The sequence below is a fragment of the Saimiri boliviensis genome, chromosome 1 (assembly GCF_048565385.1).
Source record: "Saimiri boliviensis isolate mSaiBol1 chromosome 1, mSaiBol1.pri, whole genome shotgun sequence".
Classification (NCBI taxonomy): Eukaryota; Metazoa; Chordata; class Mammalia; order Primates; family Cebidae; genus Saimiri; species Saimiri boliviensis.
Window position 1 is genome coordinate 257,556,991 of NC_133449.1, and position 24,910 is coordinate 257,581,900.

Sequence of the window (24,910 nt, forward strand, 5' to 3'; positions counted from 1 at the left end):
CTGTTGAACAATGAGAACACATGGACATGGGTAGGGGAGCACTACACACTGGGGTCCCTTGGGGGAAATGGGGGAAGGTTGGGGGGGTGGGGAGGTGGGGAGAGATAGCATAGGGAGAAATGACAGATATAGCTGAGGGGAAGGAAGGCAGCAAATCACACTGCCATGTGTGTACCTATGCAACAATCTTGCATGTTCTTCACATGTACCCCAAAACCTAAAATAAAATAAAATAAAATAAATAAAATAAAATTTATAAAAAACTGAAATTAAAATATTTAATTTTTTTATTCCTGACTTATTCTGACACTCTTTTCCTTTGATTAGATCTCACATTCATTGTGAATAATAAATGTTCTGGGATTTAATCTCTTGTGAGTTAGCTATTTCCTACTCTAAGTTTCTGTAAAACCTTCTATTCCGCATGTGTCTGATTGCATGGAATTGTATGTCTGATTTTTTGTCATCAGGCAACTTTCTAAGGTGACTTACCACTAATCTAGCATGTCGCTTCACCATAATTGATTAAAGAATAAAAAGAACCCTTTGAATCATTCCCCATTTTAACCACACACTGCATTTTCAATAGGTGGCAAAGACAAGCCAAGAATGTTCCAAAATGGCAATCTTTCTGCATGCCATCTTATGTACTTGATAAATGTTCACTCTTTTTCTTCTTTCAGTTGGAGGTTCCTACCTCTGCCATTTGCATTAACTTTTATGCTATTCAGTCCTTGTCTTCTGCAAAATAATTTATTGCAAGATGATCCTCATGCTTTCTTCATCCTTTGTCAATGTGTGCTCACCCAGTTCCAGCCTCTTGGGGATCAACCTGAACCCTACTGGGGCAAACTATAGAAACTCTAGGCCATGGAAGGAGGCTATTTGAATAGTGACTTAAATTCAATGCACAGGCATTCAAACAGCAAGCTTCCAGAGACATTTCCATTCATTTTACTTTCTTATGTAAATAGAGAGAGACTTAATAGAGGTAATTTCAAGCCTCTCAGAAGAAGATATGGGAGAGATTTCTGAGTAGGCTATTCTTCATCTTTTTTCTCTGATCAAAGAATTAGATACTATCCTCTCAAACCTCATTTGCAGTGTGATTGCATTTGTCTCTCTGAGGTTTACACCGTTTCCGGCTCCACTGTCCATAGAACCTGAAGGCACAGTGCTACCAGGTTTGGTTGTACATAAAGGAGACCACAATGCTATACTTCTTCTAGGCCAGCCTGGAATAGACATACATGGATACCCACATCTGAGCATACACAGATGACTTTGTTAACCTTTATTGCTAGTGCCCAAAGAAAAGTGAAGATGAAACACTAAACTCATTGAAGCAGATAAATCATTTTAGAAACAGCTCAGGAAAATCTGGCATGAGTCATAGAAGCTATCCACAAGAGAAATCATTAAGCTTTGAATGTTTATTTCCTTTCCTGAACAGTCCCTGTTGACTAAGCAATGTATGCTGATGATTATTAAGGCATTCGCTTGCTTTATCAGTAAGCCATAGTGCTGTTTCCTTCCACATTGGATGAGGTTAAGGCAAGACACTTTTATCATCTGTCTGGATGTGTTCCTTAAAGTTAGTCTGCCAATTTTTGGCAAACTTGGCATTATGCCTGGTTAAGCACTCTTCCACAGGAATTGCATTAAGTGGTGTGCTCCCTTCAAAAATCACCAGTAATTATGTTTCATACCCAAAGTGGTCAGAATTGTGGGAAGTGTTGGCATTAGGTAATATTAGGATTGGAAGCAAGTAAGAATTCTACTGAAGGAGTCAGGGATGCTTTATATCTGGGTCTATTTAATTATCTTGCCCATTTCTTCTCCTTTCCTGAAAACGGAAACCTCATAAATGGATTAGAATATTAATTGAGTTGCATTTGCTTTTTTCTTAATGTTTTTGTAATTCAGAAATGCAGTAAAAATGATTTCTTTCCTAAAGGTAAAATAACCTTCATTTTATTCTCTATGCCATAAAAAATAGCTAGAATAGCCTCATAAGCATGATTTCAAATGGAATGCACTAAATGTTAAAGGGATCCTGCTTCACTATATTTTCTTTGGTTGGTAATACTATGGTTGAATATGTCCTTTTTTTCCCTGATTTTAGATAATTGAAAGGAACTCATCAGAAAAAGGAATTATGCCTGAGTCACCATCTTTTTAGTCTTGTAACTGAGTAGAATAAAAAAACAGGAGTTAAAAGAAATAGAGAGGGAAAAGAAAACAGATTGTTTCAAATACTCTTTTTTGCTGTGCTTGTTTGTTAACATATTTCCAAATCAGTTTATATCTGAATTGAGAGATATGCCTAAGAGAAGATAATCTGGGCCTTGAAAAGAAATCTGTATCTCTCAGTCTCTCTCAGTCTCTCTCTCTCTCTCTCTCTCTCTCTCTCTCTCTCTCTCTCTCTTTCTCTCTCTTTCATCCCACCCTTTCCTCCTGCTCTCACCACAGTGTACGCACACACAGAGACTCAAATGTAATGTGAGTGGAGAATTGATTTATCAGAGACAAGTGATTCTCTAGGGATTTAACCTTTATAACTACTAGTAAAACATATTTAGCTTGATTGTGTTGATCTAAGTTATATTTTGCCTCTCTTAAATACTATTTGGTATTTGAATTTGCTGTGAAGTTGTCTGTGAGATCAAGGAGTTTACACATTATAAAACTTACACTTGTATACAGCTTATATGGATTTAGACATTAATGCTGAATGTTTTCTCAGATGGGTAACTGACACAGAAGCCTTTTATACTGAGAACATGCTGAATACGCAACACAGGATAAGAGTTTAAGTTGAGAGTTAAGCTTCTAAAAATAGCTTTAAGAGCTTAATACTTTCTGCCTTTTTACACAGCCTTACACAGCAGGGGATTTCCTAGGCTTATCTTGTTATATTTCATAATCAATAAACAAAGTTCTAGCATTACTTGTAACTGAAGCTTTATTTATTTGTTTGCAATTTAGTCATGCCTTTAGAGTTGAGAAACATGCATTGTTGCTGATTTGTGTAATTATAACTTAGCTGTAAATAAGAATATGACTTCTAAAAATACGTTTCTAGAGTAAGGCAGTAGTTTTAACTGATGTCATTCATGTTCTAAATATGCCATTAAAATAACTTTAGCATAGGAGAATGGTTCTCTACATAATTTGATTGGCTACAGATCTCATAAGAGTACTTTTGCCTGAAATAGATTATTGAAATATTAGGCAATACAGATCATAGTATCTTCATCATTTTACCAGGTATATTACAATAATAATTTGATTTGCAGGCACTGTATGTGCAATCAGCTGCCTAGAGATCCAGTAGAGAGATACTGCTGCTTATCATGAGACAACAGGCTACTTAATGAAACTCTGAACTTTATCCACATCAGTAAAATGAAGATAATAAAGACGGTTCTTGCTACCACAAGGCTGTTGTGATAATCACCATATCTAATAAGTTTCCTATAAGAGAGCTATGTAGACTGTACTCATATTTCTGCTATTGTTGGTAGTGTTATGGTCAGTATTATAATTATGCAAATGTAATGAAAATAATACTTGCAGGCACATCAGACATGAGTTTGCATTTTTTGTTTTGTTTTTGTTTTGTTTTTTAATTCTTAGACAAGCTAAATCAGACCTTGGGCAACTAACTTAATGTTTTCTATTACCTTAAGATATCAGATTTCTTACATATCAGATTTGATTAAAGTTGGGTAATCTGAATATATTTAACTATTTATTATGTGTTTTGACCTTATAATCATGGAGATTCTGAAATTTAGTGTGCTTTTAAAAAGGATAAATTTCTGTATATATCCCTTACAATTCTAACTTTCTATGAATTGATGGATAAAAGTCAGTCTGCCATAAAAAATATTTAATGTGCCACTATTTTATTTTATTTTACTATTCTTTCTTATGCCTGGTAGTGGGAACCTCAACCCAGTAGCAAATCCAGGTAAAAAAAGGAAAAAACAGAGGTTCGCACCATGTCATCAAAATTGCATGGGCATGTTAAGTGTTAAGGATAAATCCTACCATTACTAAGATGGAACTTCAGAATCTGTAAAGGTGAGAGCATGATTTTTGAGATAATGGAAAAGCTTTTTTTAACCTTAATATGAATAACCAATTACTATGTAAGCTTCTTATCAGCATACACATTTCCTTTCTCTATAGTTTAAGTTTTTTTATATTTTAGTTATGCCCATCTCTAAGCATTAGATTTTAATACATTTTAATACATGTTTCATGATTAATGTATTTGCAAAGAGGTTAGAATTGTTCCTCATAGGTGAAAGTGCTATAAACATATTTTTACATTAAAGCACACAAACCAGTAATACATTTATTCCCTCATTTACACAAGTATTTCAGTTAGAAAGCTTATTATTTATTAGCCTTTTTATATAGGGCCTGTTAATATATCAGCCTTTTATATAGTCTCCTGCTTAATTATCATAAAAAGTACAAATTCTTTCCACATTGCACCATCTATCACATAAATTGACATATATGCAAATTATCTAGAAATAAAATCTAATACCTTACTCTCATATATGGTAAGAGAATTGCATCTACTGAAATGCATATTTAATAAATGTTACGATCTGATAACTGACAATAAACACCCAAAGACTACACATAGGATGAAAGACATTCTTAACTCTTCTGCTTCTTTAATGTATTAGGCAGCTACTTTGTATATAAAGAGCAGAAACTTGAGCCCAGCACAAAAATACAGATGCATATCATTCTTTGTTTTCAATTTAATAATTTCACTGTTTTAGTAGTTTTTAACACTCCTTTGTGCTCAAACATCAAAATAGCAGCATTAAACAATTCAAAAATGCCATCAAAAGAGATGATCTATTAATTTGAGAATCATCATCCTAAAACCGCTTGGTGAAAGCTCATAAAATTAATTTAAACATGCACATTAAATATGATGTCATTACCGTCATTAGAAAGATGAAGAAACACACTGAGAATCAAGTCCTTAGGCAATATTATCATTATGAAAACATCATAGATGGTACTTACACAAACCTAGACGGTATAGCCTATTACACAGCAAGGCTATTTGGTAGGATCTTTTGCTCCTAGGCAGCAAATCTCTACAGTGTGTTAACTTTACCAAATACTGTAGGCAATGATAAAACAGTAAGTATTGATGTATCTAAACATAGAAAAGATATAGTAAAAATTCAGTATAAAAAAATAAAAGATGGTACAACAGTGTGAAAGACAAAAGATGGTACATGATGAACAGAGCTTGCCTTACTGGAAGCTTCTCTAGGTGACTCAGGGAGTGGTGAGTCAATGTGAAGGCCTAGGCCAGGCATCCCCAAACTTTTTACACAGGGGGCCAGTTCACTGTCCCTCAGACCATTGGAGGGACGCCACATACTGTCCTCCTCTCACTGACCACCAATGAAAGAGGTTCCCCTTCCTAAAGTGAGGTGGGGGGACAGGTAAATGGCCTCAGGGGGCCGCATGTGGCCCACAGGCCGTAGTTTGAGGGTGTCTGGCCTAGGCCATTACTGTACACTGTGGTAGACTTTATAAATACTGTGTTCTTAGGCTACACTAAATTTATTTTTAAGAGTTTCTTTAATAATAAATTAACCTTATTTTACCCTAACATTTATTTTACTTTATAAAATTTTTATTTTTATAATTGTTTGACTTTTTTGTAATAACACTTAGCTTAAGACACAATCACATTGTACAACTGTATAAAAATATTTTCTTTCTTTATACTTATATTCTATAAAATTTTTTCTATTTGATTTTTTTTTTTACTTTTAAATTTTTTTTTGTTAAAAACTAAGACACAAGAACACACATAAGCCTTGGCCTATACAAGGTCAGGATCATCAATATCACTGTCTTCTACCACCACCCCTTGTCCCACTGGAATGTCTTCAGGAGCAGTAGCATGCAAAACATTGTTAACGACATTGCCACAGACAGATGAGTTATGCATTGTGCTACAACATTATGATAGCTACAGGGTCAGTAGGAGATAGGACTTTTTCAGCTTCATTATGATCTTCTTGTAGGACCATGCTGACTATGCTGTCCATCGTTAACTGAACCATCATTATGTAGTGCATGATTGTACTTATTTTCTTTTGTCCAGGTGTTGAATGAAAGCACACAGCATCAATTGGTGTTTTAGATTGAATCTGTCACCCTACGCCACCCGCATCTTTCATAATCTGGAGCACTGAGCCTCAGGCAAGGATTTTCTTCCAGAGGACTGCTCCAAGCAGATAACTGTCTAGATTGTTTGATCCCAGGCTTTGGAGTTAGGTGGAAAGAATAATTTATTAAAAGTTTTGACTAATAGGAAAATATAAAAGTGAACCTCAATTTTAAAGTCCAACTATCTTCACTGACCTAACACTCTCCAGGAAATTTTACCTCAGTGTTTTTCCCTAATGAAAATCTTAGATAATTTCTCTCTAGATGTCCTTAAGGTTTAATACAGGCTGTCTTTTGGTGGTTGAGAAGAAACAGTTTAAAGAATTTCTCTGTATGGTTATGTTCTTAAAATGCCTGAAAATTACATGTTATAATTATCATGACTTTTACTCATATAAATGATTATAAAATAAATGACTATGGTCTTTGGAATGAAGAGAGTTTATACTGTGGTTCAGACAGATCTGTGATTGAATTCCAGATTTGGCACCTACAAGTATGTGACCTTAAGTAAGTTATTTAATTTTTCCAACATTTGCATTTCCTATCCATAATAACAATATCAGGTTAGGTTTCAAGGCAGTTAAGAGCAGTGAGATGATAATTATAATAGTACATTGCAATAAATAATTGCTCAGTGTATGCTGATTTCTTCTTTGGTGCCTTTATATTAATGCATATATGCATATATATACATAAAATATATTTACTAATATTTGTATATAAACATGTAAAATGTAGTTGCTTATATTTATTTATATAAACAAAGAGATGCCCCATGGAAATATTTGATTTGCTTGAAAAGCTCATTGTAATAGATACATCACACTTAAAATATTTAAATAATGTTGACTTTGGGACTTGTTTTAAAAATAGTACTAATGGCCTTCTTCGGGAGAACCGCTCGAAAATATTTAAATAATGTTGACTTTGGGACTTGTTTTAAAAATAGTACTAATGGCCTTCTTCGGGAGAACCGCTCGGTTGCTTGCTGTCCGAGCGGCGCCTGCTCATCACCACTGTTGCCATGCCTGGAGGTCTGCTTCTCAGGGGCGTGGCTCCCAACTTTGAGGCCAATACCACCGTCGGTCCCATCTGTTTCCACGACTTTCTGGGAGACTCATGGGTCATTCTCTTCTCCCACCCTCGGGACTTTACCCCAGTGTGCACCACAGAGCTTGGCAGAGCTGCAAACTTTGCACCAGAATTTGCCAAGAGGAATGTTAAGTTGATTGCCCTTTCAATAAACAGTGTCGAGGACCATCTTGCCTGGAGCAAGGATATCAATGCTTACAATGGTGAAGAACCCACAGAAAAATTACCTTTTCCCATAATTGATTATAAGAATTGGGACCTTGCCATTCTGTTGGGCATGCTGGATCCAGCAGAGAAGGATGAAAAGGGCATGCCTGTGACAGTTCGTGTGGTGTTTGTTTTTGGTCCTGATAAGAAGCTGAAACTGTCTATCCTCTACCTAGCTCTACCCAGCAAAGTTCCAGGCAGGAACTTTGATGACATTCTCAGGGTAGTCATCTCTCTCCAGCTGACAGCAGAAAAGAGGGTTGCCATCCCAGTTGATTGGAAGGATGGGGATAGTGTGATGGTCCTTCCAACCATCCCCGAAGAAGAAGCCAAAAAACTTTTCCCGAAAGGAGTCTTCACCAAAGTCTTCATCTGGCAAGAAATACCTCCGCTACACACCCCAGTCTTAAGACTCTTGGAGAAGTTGGTGCTGTGAGCCAGAGGATGTCAGCTGCTAATCATGTTTTCCTGCAGCACTTCCATAAAAACATCCTGTTGTCATCACAGCCAGGGTTTTTAGGTTGCTCTTCTATTGGCTTATTAAATGAAAATGGCACTGAAAGTTTCTTGGGATTCTTTACTCTCTGCCTTCACCAGCACTCAATTCTATTCATACATCAGCACTCTCTCTTGGTTATCTTTGAAATACATTCTGTATTTAAAACTCAAATCTTGTTGGATCTCTGCGGGGCTTGTGATCAATGAGGTCACATTGGTTGATGGTTGAGAAAGCTTGTTTCGCTCAATCAGAGAATGACTAGCAATTTTTTTTTAAATGTCCCTATCGCATCCTCTTGTTTGTTACCCATTTCGAAGAGGGGCAGAACTTAAGGCTGTAAATATCCAACTATATAACCCAGATGCTCTTTAGTATTCTGTGTTTTGATCACAGCTGGGTGAAAAAAGCTTTTTAATTCTGTACCTTTCCAGAAGATAAGAGCAGGGGAAGAGACCTTTAAATATTTTCCTCTAAAAAAATTGTGATCAGTTTCTATCAAAATGGGGAGACTGCAGAAAAGCCTTCCCTTGGCTTCCAAGGAGGTGTAGCAGGTGTGAGCAATACTAGTGCCATGTGCCTTTCACACAGGGTTTGCATTATCAGTCTGCTTTCTGATGATGTGTATGTGAAAGAGGATACCATGTGAAGAGAAGAGAGAATGATTGAAAATGTTTTCTTACAGAACTCTTCTTGCAGTGGGTTGCTATCTTCTGGATTTTACTTTTTAGGGGACAACAAATAAAATCCTTTGTTAAAACTGAAAAAAAAATAGTACTAATGAACTCTTAGTATAAAAAATTGGATTAATGAACAAGTTGAATTTAAAATAATGTATTGATTTTTAAAATTGTTATTTTAAATAATATCCCAACATCAAAGAAAATAGGAGAAAAAGTCCATGATATCAAGCATCACTAAATTTTAATGTATAACTCTACTTAATGCAAATTTTATATTTTTCATCATTATTGAAGCAAGAAAACATACACTTAGAACTTGAGCAATTAATTGACCAGGGAATAACTTGAGAACAAGCTCTCAAAATAACCAGACATCACTCTTCATGGCAACAGCAATTTAGTTATGCAATAATTCTATATTTTACTGTTAAAAACTATTTGAACCCTCTTATAAGGCAAAGCATTGTTATCAGAGGTACAAATGTTTTTATGCAGATCATAACACTAAATATAAGAAAAATTAGCCAGGCAAGGTGGCTCATGCCTATAATCCCAGCACCTTGGGAGGCAGAACCACATAGATTTCTTCAAGCCAGCTTCAGCAACACAGCAAGACCTTATCTCTCCAAAAATTTTAAACATTATCTGGACATGGTGGTACACATGTACAGTCCTACCTACTTGGGAGGTTGATGCAGGAGAGTCACTTGAGCCTAGAAATTCCAGCTCCAATGAACTATAATTGTGCCACTGTACTCCACCCTAGGGAAGAGAGCAAGATCCTGTCTCTAATTAATTAATTAATTAAGTCAAAAGTTATTCCCAAATTTTGATTGTCAGGGGTTGGCATCCTTAACATCTGCTTTGTTCAAAGACCAACTGTATACAGACAGTGAAATTATGGTATATTCAAGTGAATGCACTCTTTTTTGAAACTGATCACCTGTTATACTTCTTATGACTGCAGATGAATTATGCTACCCAATATTATTTTCCAAAAGAACTTTTAAATGAAACATTCTATCTGATTGGCATTTCTGTGATTGATTAAAAAAAATGACATGTTTATCCAATGACTGCAGGAGAAAATTAGACACACTTACCAACATTTTGTAGCCTAGCTCTGCAGAATTCACACTCTGCTGGTGGCTTTCTAGTTTCACCTCTTTGTTATCCAATTGATTCATCAATGTTTAAGCAGTTGGCTTGTCCACTTCAGAGTCTCTGAGTGCCATATTTCAGATTTTCCTAATGTTTTACCTACTTAACATGTTTATGCTTGTATTTGCTTGCAAATAATAAAGAAAAATTAATTCTGATGTTCAATAATGGAAAGTTTTGGCCCCCTAAATTAACTAAATTACAGTTTATGTGAAAGCTAATGGACTGGAGAGTTTTTTTTTTCCCATGGCAGGCTACAGAGTGGCTAAGTTTGAATTGAATGTATGCCAGAAGGTCTAGGACACTGGAGAATAAAGATTCCTTTTTCTTTCTTTTTTTCTGCTTTTATTTTTTTTTGCAAATAGCCCTTTACCCTGACCCCTGGATTTAGTAACGATATGGACAGGATGTCAAAACAAATGCCTAGAAAGTATTTTCATTCAAAACTACAGAAAGCTCCAAATGCATTATTACTAAGTGAAAGTTCTCAGGTGAATAAGCAAAGGTATTTACTATGTTCCCATTAATTTGACTCAGTATCTTTTCCTAAAAAAAAAAAAAAGTATTTTCAATGATGCCTCAGTGAAGTGATTAACTAAATGAACACTTTGAATAACAAAAATATAATCTTAAATCAACAAATTTTTGGTAAATTGTTATCTAAAATGAAAACAAGATAAACCTCAATTGAAACAGTTCACTTGTATCTTGTTTGCTTATTATCTATAGGATTCAGATTCTATGAAACTGGATATATTTGGACTGTATGGTAAGGCACTTTGAGTATTCAGTCTCTCATTCATGTATAATACCGTATTATTGATGTAGACTAAAATATAATAGAGTCATCTTTACAAGATGAAAAAGGAATAGCCACATAATACAAGAAGTAAGGCAGAATAATGGGATTACGAACATTCTTAGATTTTCGCAAAACTTTCTCAGATGATAGCCTAAATGTCCCATTCAAGCCCTTATACAATGGTAGTAGATTAAAATAAGGCAAAGAGGATGCCTAAAGTGGGGAAAAAACCCTGTGATGATCATAGGTTTATAAAAACAAGAGTGGTATAATGTAATAATTAATACTGTGGTCCCTGGAAGGAGACTGCCTGGATTGGAAACACTGAATCTTCCACTTAGAAACTTTTAACTCTGGGCAAGTCACTTAAGTTCTCTCCTTCAGTGTCATTGTTTGTCAAATGATGTTAAAAATAGTACTCACGATTAAACTAGTTTAACATAACAATTGATGCTTTAAACAGTTTAGAATCATGTATCTTATTTATCATCATACTGCTTATAAGGATAGCATTTCGTGTGTGTTTTATTTACAGTCAATCTAATTTTTCTCCTTGAGCTCCGATAGGGTTTGGCTGTGTCCCCACCCAAGTCGCGTCTTGAACTGTAGTTCCCGTAATCCCCACATGTCATTGGAGGAACCTAGTGGAAGGTGATTGACTCTCGGTGGGAGAGTTCTCAGGCTGCTGTTCTCATGGTAGTGAGTGAGTTTTCACTAGATTTGATGATTTTATAAGGGCCCTTTTTCCCTTTTGGTTGACATTTCTCTTTCCTGCCACCATGTGAAGAAGGATGTGTTTGCTTCTCCTTCTGCCATGATTTTAAGTTTCCTGAGGCCTCTCCCAGGATGCTGGACTGAGTCCATTAAACCACTTTCATTTATAAATTACCCAGTCTCAGGTATGTCTTTATTAGCAGCCTGAGAATGGACTAATTAATACAAGCCCTTTGTTCCCGGGATTTTAATGGTATGTAGGTATGGTGGGGAAGGGGTTAGGATATCATTCCTCTACTTGGAATTCTTTCAACACCAGCCTCAGAATCACGTCTGCCTCCTAAATACTTAGATTCCTTTGTTATGGTTTGCTTGGCCCTTGCAAACACAATGTGTGTAGGCAAAATTCAGTGTCTAAAGAAAGTAATATTGGCTTTGTAGAGTACCAGAGAAGATCCTTATGCCTAATCACTAACTCTCATAAAGAATAGCCCAAGGACCAGGTGCAGTGGCTTATGCCTGTAGTCCCAGATACTCAGAAGGCTGATAAGGGATTGCTTGAGTTCAGGAATTTGAGGCTATAGTGAGCTATGGTTATGCCACTGCACTCCAGGTTGCATATAAGAGTGAGACTGTGTCTCTATTAAAAGAGAGAGAGAGTGAGAGAAAAAAAGAAAGACAAAATAAAAAAGAAAGAGAGAAAGAAAATGAAAGAAAGGGAAAGAGAGGGAGGGAGCAGGGGAGGGAAGGAAGGAAGGAAGGAAGGAAGGAAGGGCAGAGGCAGGCTGGCTATGTTTCATTAAACTTCTTAAATTTATCATGAATCCCTAAATTATTTCATAAAAGTCTAATATTCTACATTCTGTAGATACTATCTTCTCAAAATTATTTATTGTTGTTGCTTTATACTTTAAGTTCTCTTAAATAATATAAAATTATCTCACTTATCTTAAAATTGTAATACCATTTATACTGACTTCTGTATTTGGTCCTTATTACAACCTTCCTCTACCTGAGGATTTTTCTTCCTCACCAAAGCTGATGTTTTGGACCATCCAATTCTTTGCTGTGGGGCAGGATGAGGGAGTCTCTCCTGTGAACTGCAGGATTTTTAACAGCATCACTGGACTCCACCTTTTAGATATTAATAGCACCTCTGGCAGTTGTGAAAACTAAAATGTCTCCAGATATTTTATGCTGCCCCATGTCTCCTAAGTGGTAAAGTCATCCTTAGTTAAGAACCAGTTCTCTGCAATTCTACCTGATCAATCTTCCTAAAGTACAGTTTAGATCATATCATTCTCTGCTCAAAATTTTTCAATGGCTTCCCATTTTGTACTGAAAATGTTTTAAAGACTCAGGCTCTGGTCACCACTGTGTTTCCTGGTGTGTTCCCTTTTCTCTCCTATTTCTGGAATGTTCCTCATTCTCTCCTATTTCTTCTCTATAATTTAGACTGGCTAAAATTACACACACACACACACACACACACACACACACACACTCTCTCTCTCTGTGGGGTGTGGGGTTTGGTAACTTCTCAGTCTCCAAATACTTCTATTCCATATGAAGCAACATGTATTTAGATTCTTACCTGCATGACCCATGGTCTTACTCACATTCTCTCACATAGTAATTCAGTTTAAACACCTGTTGGAATTAAGATGGATCCTTTTTTTAGATACATATCAAAATAATTATAAATCAATTTATGTATTAAGATAAATTATAAAGTTACTATAATTAAAACCATATAGAATCAGTATAAAAATAGCTAAACAGAGCAGTGAAACAAAATATTGAGCCCAGAAACAAACACCATTTTTATGAGACAATATATAATAAAAGAGATATTTTTTCTATATTTAGACCTAGTGATTTATTAAAAATTATATACTGGTACAAAAGACAATCCATTCAGAATAAAGAAAATGTACAAAAATAAAATAATTTGAAAAAAACATTCAGGGCATAGAAATAATCTCATTTGGAGATACCTTTTTAATCAATATGAGAAATCCAGCAGCTGTCAAGGAAATTACAGATTTAATTTTCCTACATAAACTAATTGAAGTATTTGTGTGAGAAATTATATGATTAGAAGGTCAATAGGCAGATGATAAATTAAGAATAAATATTTATCTCACATATCAGTTAAAGGGGTGATATCTAGTCTTTGAGGAGGCATTGCAAATTAATAAGAAAAAAATAAAAATTTCATTAGAGATGAGAAAGTCAAGTTGGTAAATAAATACATGAACACCTTCTCAAATTCCCCAGCTAGGGAAATGCTAATAAAAGTAATAATGGATTATTATTTCTCACTATATAAGATGATAGGGTATTTTTTTAGACATTGTTTTGGAATCAGTCTGGCAATGTATTTTAAAATCAAACTGAAAATCTTACTCTTTGAATCACCAATCACATTCTTGGGAGTCATATTGATAGACATAAAGGATATATGGATAAAGTTATTTATTACAGAATAGTTTGTAGTGGCAAAAGCTGGAGAACAATGGAGAAACGAGTGAATTAACTACGGCATGATCAACAGACTATTACCTAGTTCTATGAACAACAGATTATTTGAAGGCATTTTCTATGTGATGAAAACATTAAGAACATATATAATATGATTCATTTTTGTGGGAAAAAAAAAAGCTAGAATCATGGATGTGTGTATGTGTTTGTGTGTGTGATTATATGAGCATGGAGAAAGGTACAGAATGATCCATACCTACTTTTTGAGAATATGTGGAGAGAGAGGAATGGAAACATGAGAAAATGGAAAACAGAAAATTTACCTATGATTATTAAAAATAAGAAAGCATTTTAAATATATATTTATTTTAAGTCTTAAAAGCATGTATGTGCAGGTGTATGTTTTATGTCCCTAGTGAGATAAATGAAAATAGACATAGCTACATTATTTTCAGAAACTCAATTAAACTTTCTTTTCCAGCTCCATACTCTGCCTCCATTAAAACACAAAGGAATAAACAATATCTATAGAATTAAACTGTAGTCTCCACTTGACACCCATTGAACTTTTTATTATGTCCATTTTATCTAAATACATTAAGAAGATGCTTTAACAACATACCTTCTCTGTGTCCTTATTTGGAGGAAGGAAATCTTGAATTAGATTTTACATTTTACATTTCTTATTCATGGACCATCTAGAATTTTGGAAATCTTAGATGTATTTCTGAGACTTATACATTTTCACTTACAAAATAAAGTATAAACTTGTTCATTCTCCAAAATACGTTTTTACATGAGTTTATTACACTACATACATATTAAAATATGACATGCGAGTAATTTTCTAGTGTTAAAATTAAATTGTATTTTTATTTGTATACAAATACGCATATAGAGAGGATAATTTAATATGAGCAGAACTTTATTTTATAATTAAATAACAGTGAATTTCACTTTAAGAACCTTAATTCTTTCAGCTAAATGGGGCTAGTTACTTTATTTTTCAGCAGCTATGTGCCGTTCTGAGGTTTGTAAGACTGGGTTTTTAAATCTTATATTCTATTTTTTAAATCTACAATTAGATTTTGAAAAGCCCCATTAAGAATCAACGAAACTATCCACATTTATTCAGAATAAAATAGCTTGCAAAGTTTATGATAATTAAAAGTGGATTTGACAAAAGTTTATGATCATTAAAAGTTAATTTGACAAATGCAGGCATGGCTTCAATAATATGTGACCTTGAATTTGCACAGGGCCCCTCACTGTCAAAATAACCCTGTACTTGGTTTAATGTTCTGCTTATGCCATCTTGAAACTCTTAATAATTTTATCTTTGAACTTATGTTTTGTAAGTGAAGTCCACTAGGACAACAAGGTGTGAACATGAGCAGCAGAGCTGCACGGTGGCAGCAGCACACACACAGATTCAGGCCGGTAGGCACAGCAAGCATGCAATTGGCCTAGTAGCAAGGCAGCATATGTATGACTCAGCAGTCTAGATGCCGTGTGTCCCAGATGTGGCCAAACCAGGACTGGGCCCAGATTAGCAGTGACTATCTGTCACAGCAAGAGACTAAGCAGCAACAAAGGCAGTCATGGGAGATGAAAGTGGCTACTCAGGCAGGCGGGGAAAACACCCACGGTGAGTAGACAGCTTACTCATCAGTCCCAAGGGACCATCCCTGTAGTATCTAAACAAATATTATATCTCCCACCTAAATTCCAAGACAATACTCATGGCACTTGGGCAGTAAACTTTGTAAATAAATTATTATAAAATCAATGTTACACATGGGCATTGCAGTAAGAACTTTAGAAAAGTCATTAGAATTCTTCAGCATTTACAATGTCCAGTTTTGAAACCTGCTGCAAAATTGCACAGCAAATGCCCACAAGCTTAGAAATATACATTAAATTTAACGATCACATTTGATGGAAAAATAACAGGATTTTTATATGAAGTTTTAATATAATCAATTATTCACAAGGAAGATGATTTTTAAATTAAACTTTCTTTGTAACTAAAAAATATAGCAATACAATATATAAACAGGCATTTTCAATTACATGCAAATCAGGAAAATACTTGTGGTTTTTGTACAACCTTGACGAGTTACAGGAAATGTCAGAAGTAACACTAAAACATCATTGCATACATTTACATTTAACATTCAATTCAATAAAAGGTAATATAAGTGACTCTTGTGATGGAATTGTTCTGTATCTTGACTGTGGTAATAAATATATGAACCTACATATGAGGCAAAATTGCATAGAAGTGAATACACACACACACACACACACACAGGCATGCAAATGAGTACACATACATTAGTGAAATAAAAATGTGATGAGTAGATTATATCAATGTCAGTTTCCTGGCTATGAAACTATACTATAGTTTGTACTATGTTACCTCTGGGAAGTTGAGTGAAGTATAGTACATAGGAGCTCTCTATTATTTCTTATAAATTACATGTAAATCTACAATTACCTAAAAGTTAAAATTTTAATTAAAATATTAAATTCAGATGTAAAAACTGAATTCCATGTGAAATTGCTATGAAACTGATTGGTATGATGAGTTCGATATTTATTGAAAAGTTTCCTATGAAAATCATCAGCTCCAAATGTACTCAAATATATATTTTAAAATACATTATCGGATATTTACCCTAATATCACAGCCTATAAAATACTCCTAATAGTTTTAATAACATTTGAATTAATAGAAAGATATTGCTCAAAATTAAGTATTAAAAATTATTTGTAATCTTGCAATAGCCAAGAGACACTGATGTCATTTTCAACTAAATCATTGAAAATAAAGTTGATAACTGTGTAAATGTTGGTAAGTCAAGAAATGTATTTTCAGAAAAATAAACCAGAAAAATTTTATGATCAATCAAAATATCACATTAATACAGTATTATTTATTGTATTACATATAATTATAACATTAAAATACTAATTTTTGAGTTTATATTATTACTCATTTATCACTATCATCACATTGTTTTATAAATAATAAAATAGTCTTAAAGGAAAAATCCTTATATTTTAATATATTTAACAACTTTTTTTCTGCATTGTAGTAGAGGCCCCTCATTTTCATCTTTCTATGATTCTCATAAATTGTGTAATACCTGAATTAGGAAGTTAAATAAAAATTTATCTAAAAAAAATTTAATTTTAACAAAAGTTAGATAAAATACATTGGACAGCATTTTTTTTTTAAATTAGCTTGAAATTGTTTTGAAATGACATCAGAAGTTACAACTAATAAGTAATCTCAGAAGTCAGCACTTCCTAATTTTTTTCCCCAGGACATAAGCCAAGATATTCTTTTGCCTATTTCATTTTATTATCTTGTAAAAAGCCAGTAAGACTCAACAGTCTTCAATCCTGACACAAAGCAAAATATACGTGACTTTGAGAGAGGGCTTCAAGGAAGTCTTTGTGTTTATCAGACCTTTATTTCCAATATATGTTTATTTAAACTTTTCATTTAACAAAAATTATAGTGTTAAGGACTATACAACTATATCAATATGAATTTTTAAAATCTGAACTTCATGGTTTTGATAAAAATGTCTATGCTTTGGCCTGTATATGTCACACTGTCTGCTTCGTTTCACAGCTTGTAAATATATTATTAATACTATTTGACCACATTTCTTTGAAACCTTAAAGCATTCATTCTTGGCATCATTACATGAAATACTATTGTCCCAAAAGAAATTTTGATTTTAAAAACAGCAAACTTAAAACTGACAAAGAGCACATGTAATTCACAGCAGACTGTTTCCACTTCATAGTAGGAAAGAGTTTTAAAACATCATCATTTAATTCACAGTTACTGAGAAGTACATTTTGTAAATGCTCCATTATAAGGATTTTTCCAGTATTCAGTATTTTATAATACTTCTGTGTACAGGTCCTACTCACTTTTCATTCTGCGATCCTAATGGCTCAGTCAATTTTCTTTTTCTCTCATGTTCCAGAATGATTCTTGGGGAAAGCAGTATTCATACGCACTCTTCAAAGCTATGAGTCACATGCTGTGCATTGGGTATGGAGCCCAAGCCCCAGTCAGCATGTCTGACCTCTGGATTACCATGCTGAGCATGATCGTCGGGGCCACCTGCTATGCCATGTTTGTTGGCCATGCCACCGCTTTAATCCAGTCTCTGGATTCTTCAAGGCGGCAATATCAAGAGAAGGTAATTTATTTTATTTATCTCTAACTTTAACCAGCTCTAATGTCTTTGATCAGCTAACCTGAACCAGTAAATTGAATTTTGTTCAGGATAACTCAACTGTCTCCTCTATCAAAATACGAGAGAAAATATTTAAAGTAAAAAGACACAATCTTCCTCGACATTTTGAGGATTCTTCAAGATAGTTCTCATAGCTTTTGTTTCTCATTTCCTTTTTGAGTCATTAATTTTTTTAAATGTGACTTTGTATCTACATAAAAAAAGACTTATATGCTTCAAAATGTCTAAAGCTGATAGAAGATGTTATCATGACTCATTCTTTATCATATTTCAATAGTTAAAATAAACTCTTCTCTCTTATGTGCTAGAAAAATGTTAGCTGATTAAGTGGAGACAGGCAGCTATTGTACATTTCCCTCTGTACCGCTCCTCATGCTATAATCGTAATTTATATTGCAATCCATATGCTTAGCTGAGCGCGTATTACTCATATATCTAGATAAGTCGCCATACTCTCCAGTCTTAAAACTGCATATTAACAGCCGCTGTGATGTATTCTTATACTCAAAGTGCCAATTAAAATGATGGCTGCTCTAAACATCTCTCAAAAGAGAGAGAAAAAGTAAGTATAGGTAATGATTTATTCATTAGATTTTTTTTTCCCCCACAGGAAGAATTTCCTTGGTTAGGGCTACACATAGGTCATTTGGACACTACTACTATTCTTGACCAAACATCAGTAGCTTTCTGACAGATAAATAAGAATATTTTAAACTAATGGAACAATGTGTCATGTAGGGGGCTCTGTTAATCCTGACACAGTCATGCACCTTGCCAAAAAGCATTTCTGAAAGTAATGGTTAAAATGGTCCTAAAATATTTCTCTTGGTAAGTGATAACAGCTTAGCCTCAGAATTATTTTCAAAACAGCCAAAGAATTTTTCAGTTACTGCTTTATTTACAGAATTTTTCAACACTATAATCACACAATACAAGAAAAGGAACATAGATATTTCCCTTGAATATAATTATACTGCCACCAGCTATTACAGTGAGCAAGCTGGCATTTTATTACTGAAGTAATAAAAAGATAAACCATAAAAATTGCTTTGAGGCTCATTTTCAAATAGTCTCCAAATGAATTAGAATGAACAAAGAACATAGTAAGGAAGAAGATACTTTATACAATGGTGAATTTAACTGAGAATTATATACTTAAAGGAATTTGGGCTAATTTTATAGAGATAAGACAACATCACATTATATCTGATGTTTCTTTTACACTGTTGCTTTTCTTTTATTTTGTGTTGCTTTTAATAAAAATTCCCTTTTCACACTTTACTTACTTTTACTTCTTTCACTATTTACATATTCTGCCCTTTTCTTTGGAAGGCTGTGGGAATTTTCCCTGATCACGCAATTCTGTATTCATTTGTTTACTGTATTTTCTCTCTGTGTCCAGAGAGATATAAGCACCATTAAGGGAAGATCCACGTCTCTACTATTGTGTATTTTAACCCCACACATAGAAAACTCAGTACTATGATCCTGAGGATACAACGTTACTCAGCTAAGACAGTTTGGATGAAGGATGTTTACAGGTGTTAAGCCTTTATCCTAAGATATTAATAGATATAGAAATTCATAATTTAACATTTCCTGAATGCTGTCACTCAAGTATGCATGAGAGAATCTTTTAGAAACTTTTATTATGTTTGTTTACATGTATACAAACATATTGCCTCAGGTTTTTCAGTAAGTGCTTGCTTGTTTGTTTGATTATATTTATTTACTTATTTTTATTTTGCTTGAACACAAGTCACTTTTTAGAAATGAAATATCCAATCTGCTTTCTCTTCTAGATTCTGAGATTTATTTCCCTAGGAGTAAGAGATGTATTATCAAACTGCCTCTCAGCAGATTTGAAGCCATTTCTTAGTCTTGGGCTAATCACGGGTGTGTTCTGCTTCAGGAGATGATGGAGCCTTCTGTCTCAGAAAGACAGATGGGAGAGTTTGTCATTGTTGCCATGTAATTCTAAGTCTTCAATTTTTTTATGCTGTATGACTATAATAATGGCTGAGCAAAGAGAAATAGTTTGGAGTAATGCCCATGGTCATTTATAAATAACACTATTATTTAGTTAAAAAAGAAAAAAAAGTTATATCCTGTTTTACAGCCCCTCTTCATTATATCGAGAAGCTTAGTTGAGCTGCTAATTTGGTTTGCTGATTTTGTAGCATTCAGTAGCATTTGTTTTCAGAAGAGCAGAGGGACTTTGAAGTTATAATGATCTTGACCTTGAAAAAATCATATCGACTGGGTACTTAAATAAAAAATGTTTTGATGCCCTAATGCACATTAGGATTATTCTTAAGGGGAAGAGCTAGCTCTGAAATCCAAGTGCTTTTAACGAAGCATTTCACTTGGTTTCCTTCATAATTCTTAAATGCTTTCCTCTTTCCTTTACAAATAAGAATGCCATGGGTACAACTCCCACATAGTACCTTAGTCAAAAAAATTTTATTAGGCTACAGCATATACTTTGCTTCCAGAGAACTGTGATACGTTAAATTGTAGTACAGCCAAACATTCTCAGGCAAGTGAGATCCTAGGACAGGGAACCTCTGTGAGATTCTCCTGAAGGAATATACCGGTGTGACAACCTTGGAATAACTTAATGTAGCCATTGGAGCTCCTGACAAATCAGGCTCCTGGTAGAACAATGTTGCTTTACATTTTCATCTGACACAAATAATTTTTATATTAACTAAGTATTGTTGTAAAATCTGGAATAAGTCTTTATAAGAGAGGGAGTTTGAGGCTGTTAATTTAACTAAATAGAAAAAATAGAAATTTGCCAATTGTAATTCACATATCCATGATTTTTCAAACTTTATATTTTGCTAGAGCCCACTGTGGGATATGGCATCCTTTTTTCCTCAGTGATCATTTCTTTGTCAGTACTCTAAACTATATGCTGGAATGTCCTACTTGTATATTGTAGGTGTTCACAGTTTTCAGGACTGTGCAAAGTGCTAAAGATTTGTCCTTACTAAACATTCATTTCGTTCTTTGATGTTTACATTTATTATTATTTACAGCACATATGTTAGCTTCTTGTAACGCTAGAGTTGCATTTTCCATTTAATTAATTGACTTATGCATTTAATATTTTAGGACTTTTTGAATTCTCGAGCTTACTCCCCAAAGTTATCTTTTAAGTATTCTTACTGTATTTGTACTCCTTGTATGTCATAAGATATAAACAAACTGTGAAGCACTTTGACAGGGAAACCTGGTGGCCAGGGAACCGCTAATCTGATAAGAAACCACATTGGCAAGAATCACCCTGCTTGAAACTTGTGTTTAGTTAGCCACTTTACTAGAATGTACTGCAAATGGACCTTGAAGAATGCAGAGGTAATCAGCAGGCAGAAGCAGTCGCCATGAGAGAAATATCTCAGAAAAATGCCCAAATTCTGAGAGAATTTCTGGCAGACAGGAATATTGGCAAGAGCCCTGATGTGGAGTCGTATGAGACGTATTGAATAGTCTAATTTGAGTGAAACGAAAGCTACCTTGCTGGGGAAAGTATGAAATAGCCTGTATCATGGCCTAAAAATAGTTTGAATTCTGGAATGATGAGATCGCACATTATGAAAGGGATATCCTTTGAAAACCTTAGCAATGATATGTTGGAATTAAAACTGTTTTTTATAAAAATGAATCACAACATGCATAAGATATGGTGTATTCCTAACCTAGAATCTAAGATTCTGTGATCAAAATGGTTCCTTACTGAATCATTAATACAAACATATTAAGCAAGAATTTAAGTCCATTAAGAGGTAGGGATAGCTCTGATAAATAAAACTTTAGGAAACAATATTTTTATAACAAGTAGGATCCAAGTAGTATTCAGTGATAAGTTGTAGTGTTATCTGAGTTTCAAATAATCTATCTTTTCCTTCTGCTCCACGCATTCCTGTAGAATGCTTATCATGTGTCAGGTCTAGTAACAGATGCTGGTCATATAATGAGCAAGTAGACATGGTACCTCCCCTCATCAAGCTTCTTGTAATATGGTGGGTGAGTAAGGAGGACATAACACCCAGTAAAAAGATTCATAGGAACCGCTATATTAATTTTTTTTTAAATTAATGCTATGAGTGGAAATGTAAAGGCAAGATAGATTGTAAGATTTTTTACTTGATTCATATGGAATACAATAGGGAGAAGGGAGGGGAGAGGAGAAGAAATTATATTATATTTGAGAAGAGACCTAAAGGATGAGGAAGTAAGACATGAAAGTGAATTTCATGAGAAAAAACTGAGGTATGAAGAAGCCTACCACAGTTCATGAACAGAAAGATAGAAAGTGTAACTAGAACAGAGAGAAAAGTGAAATGACTTTAGATAAGACTGGAGAGGCTGATGGGGATCAGCTTGTAAGTCTAGGTAGCCATGCTGTCTTTTAGCCTAAATGCCATGAGAGTCTAGTAGCAATTTGAAATGAAAGAATGATGAGATTAGATTTGCCATTTTTAGAAAACGTCAATCAACAGTGTGTATAATAAACTAAAGGAAGACAAAAATGGCCTGACGTTCTTTGGCATCACACAATTTTCCACTGCAAACTTCCCAAACCTGGGTGAGATTTCCATTTTAAAAGGTGGACATAATAAACAGGGTGGGAATATTAATTGGGCATTTCATATTGAAAAATACTACTTAGGACAAATGCTAAACTTCTCTAAGACAGAGACTCAACAATTCAGTAACTTAAAGAACTATGTGATTTCACAAATAAACTTTGTGAACTGAGAGGGGCAGGTGGGGTGACGCTGCTCCAAATGGCCATTTGTGAATATAGGTTTGTCCAAGTTGTTCCTCCTCTATCACCTAGGACAATACTTTCCAGATTTTAGTGTGCATCATAGTCACCTGAAAAGCTTATTAAAACTCTGATTTGTGGGCCACATTTCCTGAGTTTCTGGCTGATTAAATTTGCAGTGGGGCTTGAGAATTTGTGTTTCCAACAAGATCTCAGGTGTGGCTGGGTGTGGTGGCTCACGCCTGTAATCCAAGCACTTTGGAGGCCAAGGCGGGTGGATCACCTGAGGTCAGAAGTTCAAGACCAGCCTGACCAACAAGGTGAAATCCCATCTTTAAAAAAAAAAAAGATCTCAGATTCTGCTGCTGCTGCAGTCCAAAGACCACCACCGCCCTAGGGTATTGTTCTTGTATGCGTGTTTGTCTCCTACCTCATGACAAGAAGAGAACACAGAGAAACAGGCATATTACTTCTTCTCAAAGTTCATTGACGAGAACTTAATTATTGGCATATTGCTCCTCAAGCAGGCTAAAGACCTTTTTTCTAGCTAAGCAGAACCTTGACCACCCAACAACTCTACCCATAAGGAGGAAGCAGAGACGAGATTTAGGTGGGAAATTAGTGGCATCTGCCACAGATACAAGGACAAAGATGAAGAGGTAGGAAAATGCTTGGGATTTCTTAGGAAGTTTATACATTTTGAATGGGCAGTGGAGTACTTGAAAAGCAATAGTAGATATAAGACCTAAAGTCATTTGTATTTTGTTTGGGAAGCAATGGAGAACCACTAAGACTTTGAGTCACAGTAGCCCTCCCCTTATCCATGTTTTTGTTTTCAGTTTTGGTTACCTGAGGTAAATAATGGTCCAAAAATGTCAAATTGAAAGTTGCAGGAATAAATATTCACATAGCTTTTATCACAGTATATTGTTTTAATTGTTCTATTTTATTATTAGTTACTGTTAACCTCTTACTGTGCCTAATTTAGAAATCAAACTTTATCATAGGTATGTATGCATAAGAAAAAAACATTATATATATATATATATATATATACACACACACACATGCACACACACACGTACATGTATGTATATACACATATACATATATATACACACATATACATATAGATAGATAGATAGATAGGGTTTGGTGCTATCTGCAGTTTTAGGCATCCCGTGGGGGTCTTGGAACATATCCCCAACTAATAAGGAAGGACTACTCTATAGGACCTGATGCTGTAAGAGACATGACAGAGACTGGCAATATACAGAGTAAGAGGTAGCAAAAGGATAAAATATAGGGCAAAATTTCTCTCTTCTCTTAAGCCATCTGTTAGAAACACTGGAATGCATTATCTAGAATGCATTCTTATACACTGTCATATTTGCCAGGAGGAATGAGGTGCCCCTAAGTAAAATTAGTAAAATATATCCTCTTTATTAACAAAGATATCACTGTTACTAAAAAATTCAGTATATAAAAAATTTATTTACTAATAATCTTTCCCCTGGATTTTCAATTGTAATCTGATCATTTATGGGGAATCATTAACGTGAATTTTTCTTTGTTATTCTTAAGAAAAAGAAATTTGCATAAAACAAAATTGTATTATTTGTATCATAAATAGTATGAACAATAATATGAGTAAGATATTATAGTTCACTTTACAAAGTCAAAATTTTTCTCTCTGAAAAATGTGTGAAATAAGAACTTACACGTTTTGAACTAAATCTATTGATACTGTGAACTTAAAATAGAAATTTAAAAATTTTGATATATAAGACAACTATAAACCATTTTGGGGGCAAAATATTTTCAACTTTTTTTCTGACTATACCATTATTTTACTTAAAGGATATAAATATATATTCGGATTATCATATAGGTTATTATAGTGCATAGTAATTGCTTAAGCTTTACCAAGTGAAATTATCTTAGAATAGTATATTCATTTTAAAAGATTTCTTGCTG

At 34.3% G+C, this 24,910-nt stretch overlaps 1 protein-coding gene and 1 pseudogene across 1 annotated transcript in view; both read left to right on the forward strand.

Annotated features, from left to right (window-relative positions):
* The window catches only part of HCN1 (hyperpolarization activated cyclic nucleotide gated potassium channel 1), a 392,978-nt gene that overhangs the window by 254,714 nt on the left and 113,354 nt on the right, over window positions 1-24,910 (forward strand). The window contains exon 4 of the mRNA XM_039467436.2: window positions 17,881-18,099. Coding sequence (XP_039323370.1) covers window positions 17,881-18,099 — 219 coding nt within the window. The remainder of the gene's footprint in view (window positions 1-17,880; window positions 18,100-24,910) is intronic.
* LOC101044491 (peroxiredoxin-6 pseudogene) lies at window positions 6,945-8,798 on the forward strand (annotated as a pseudogene).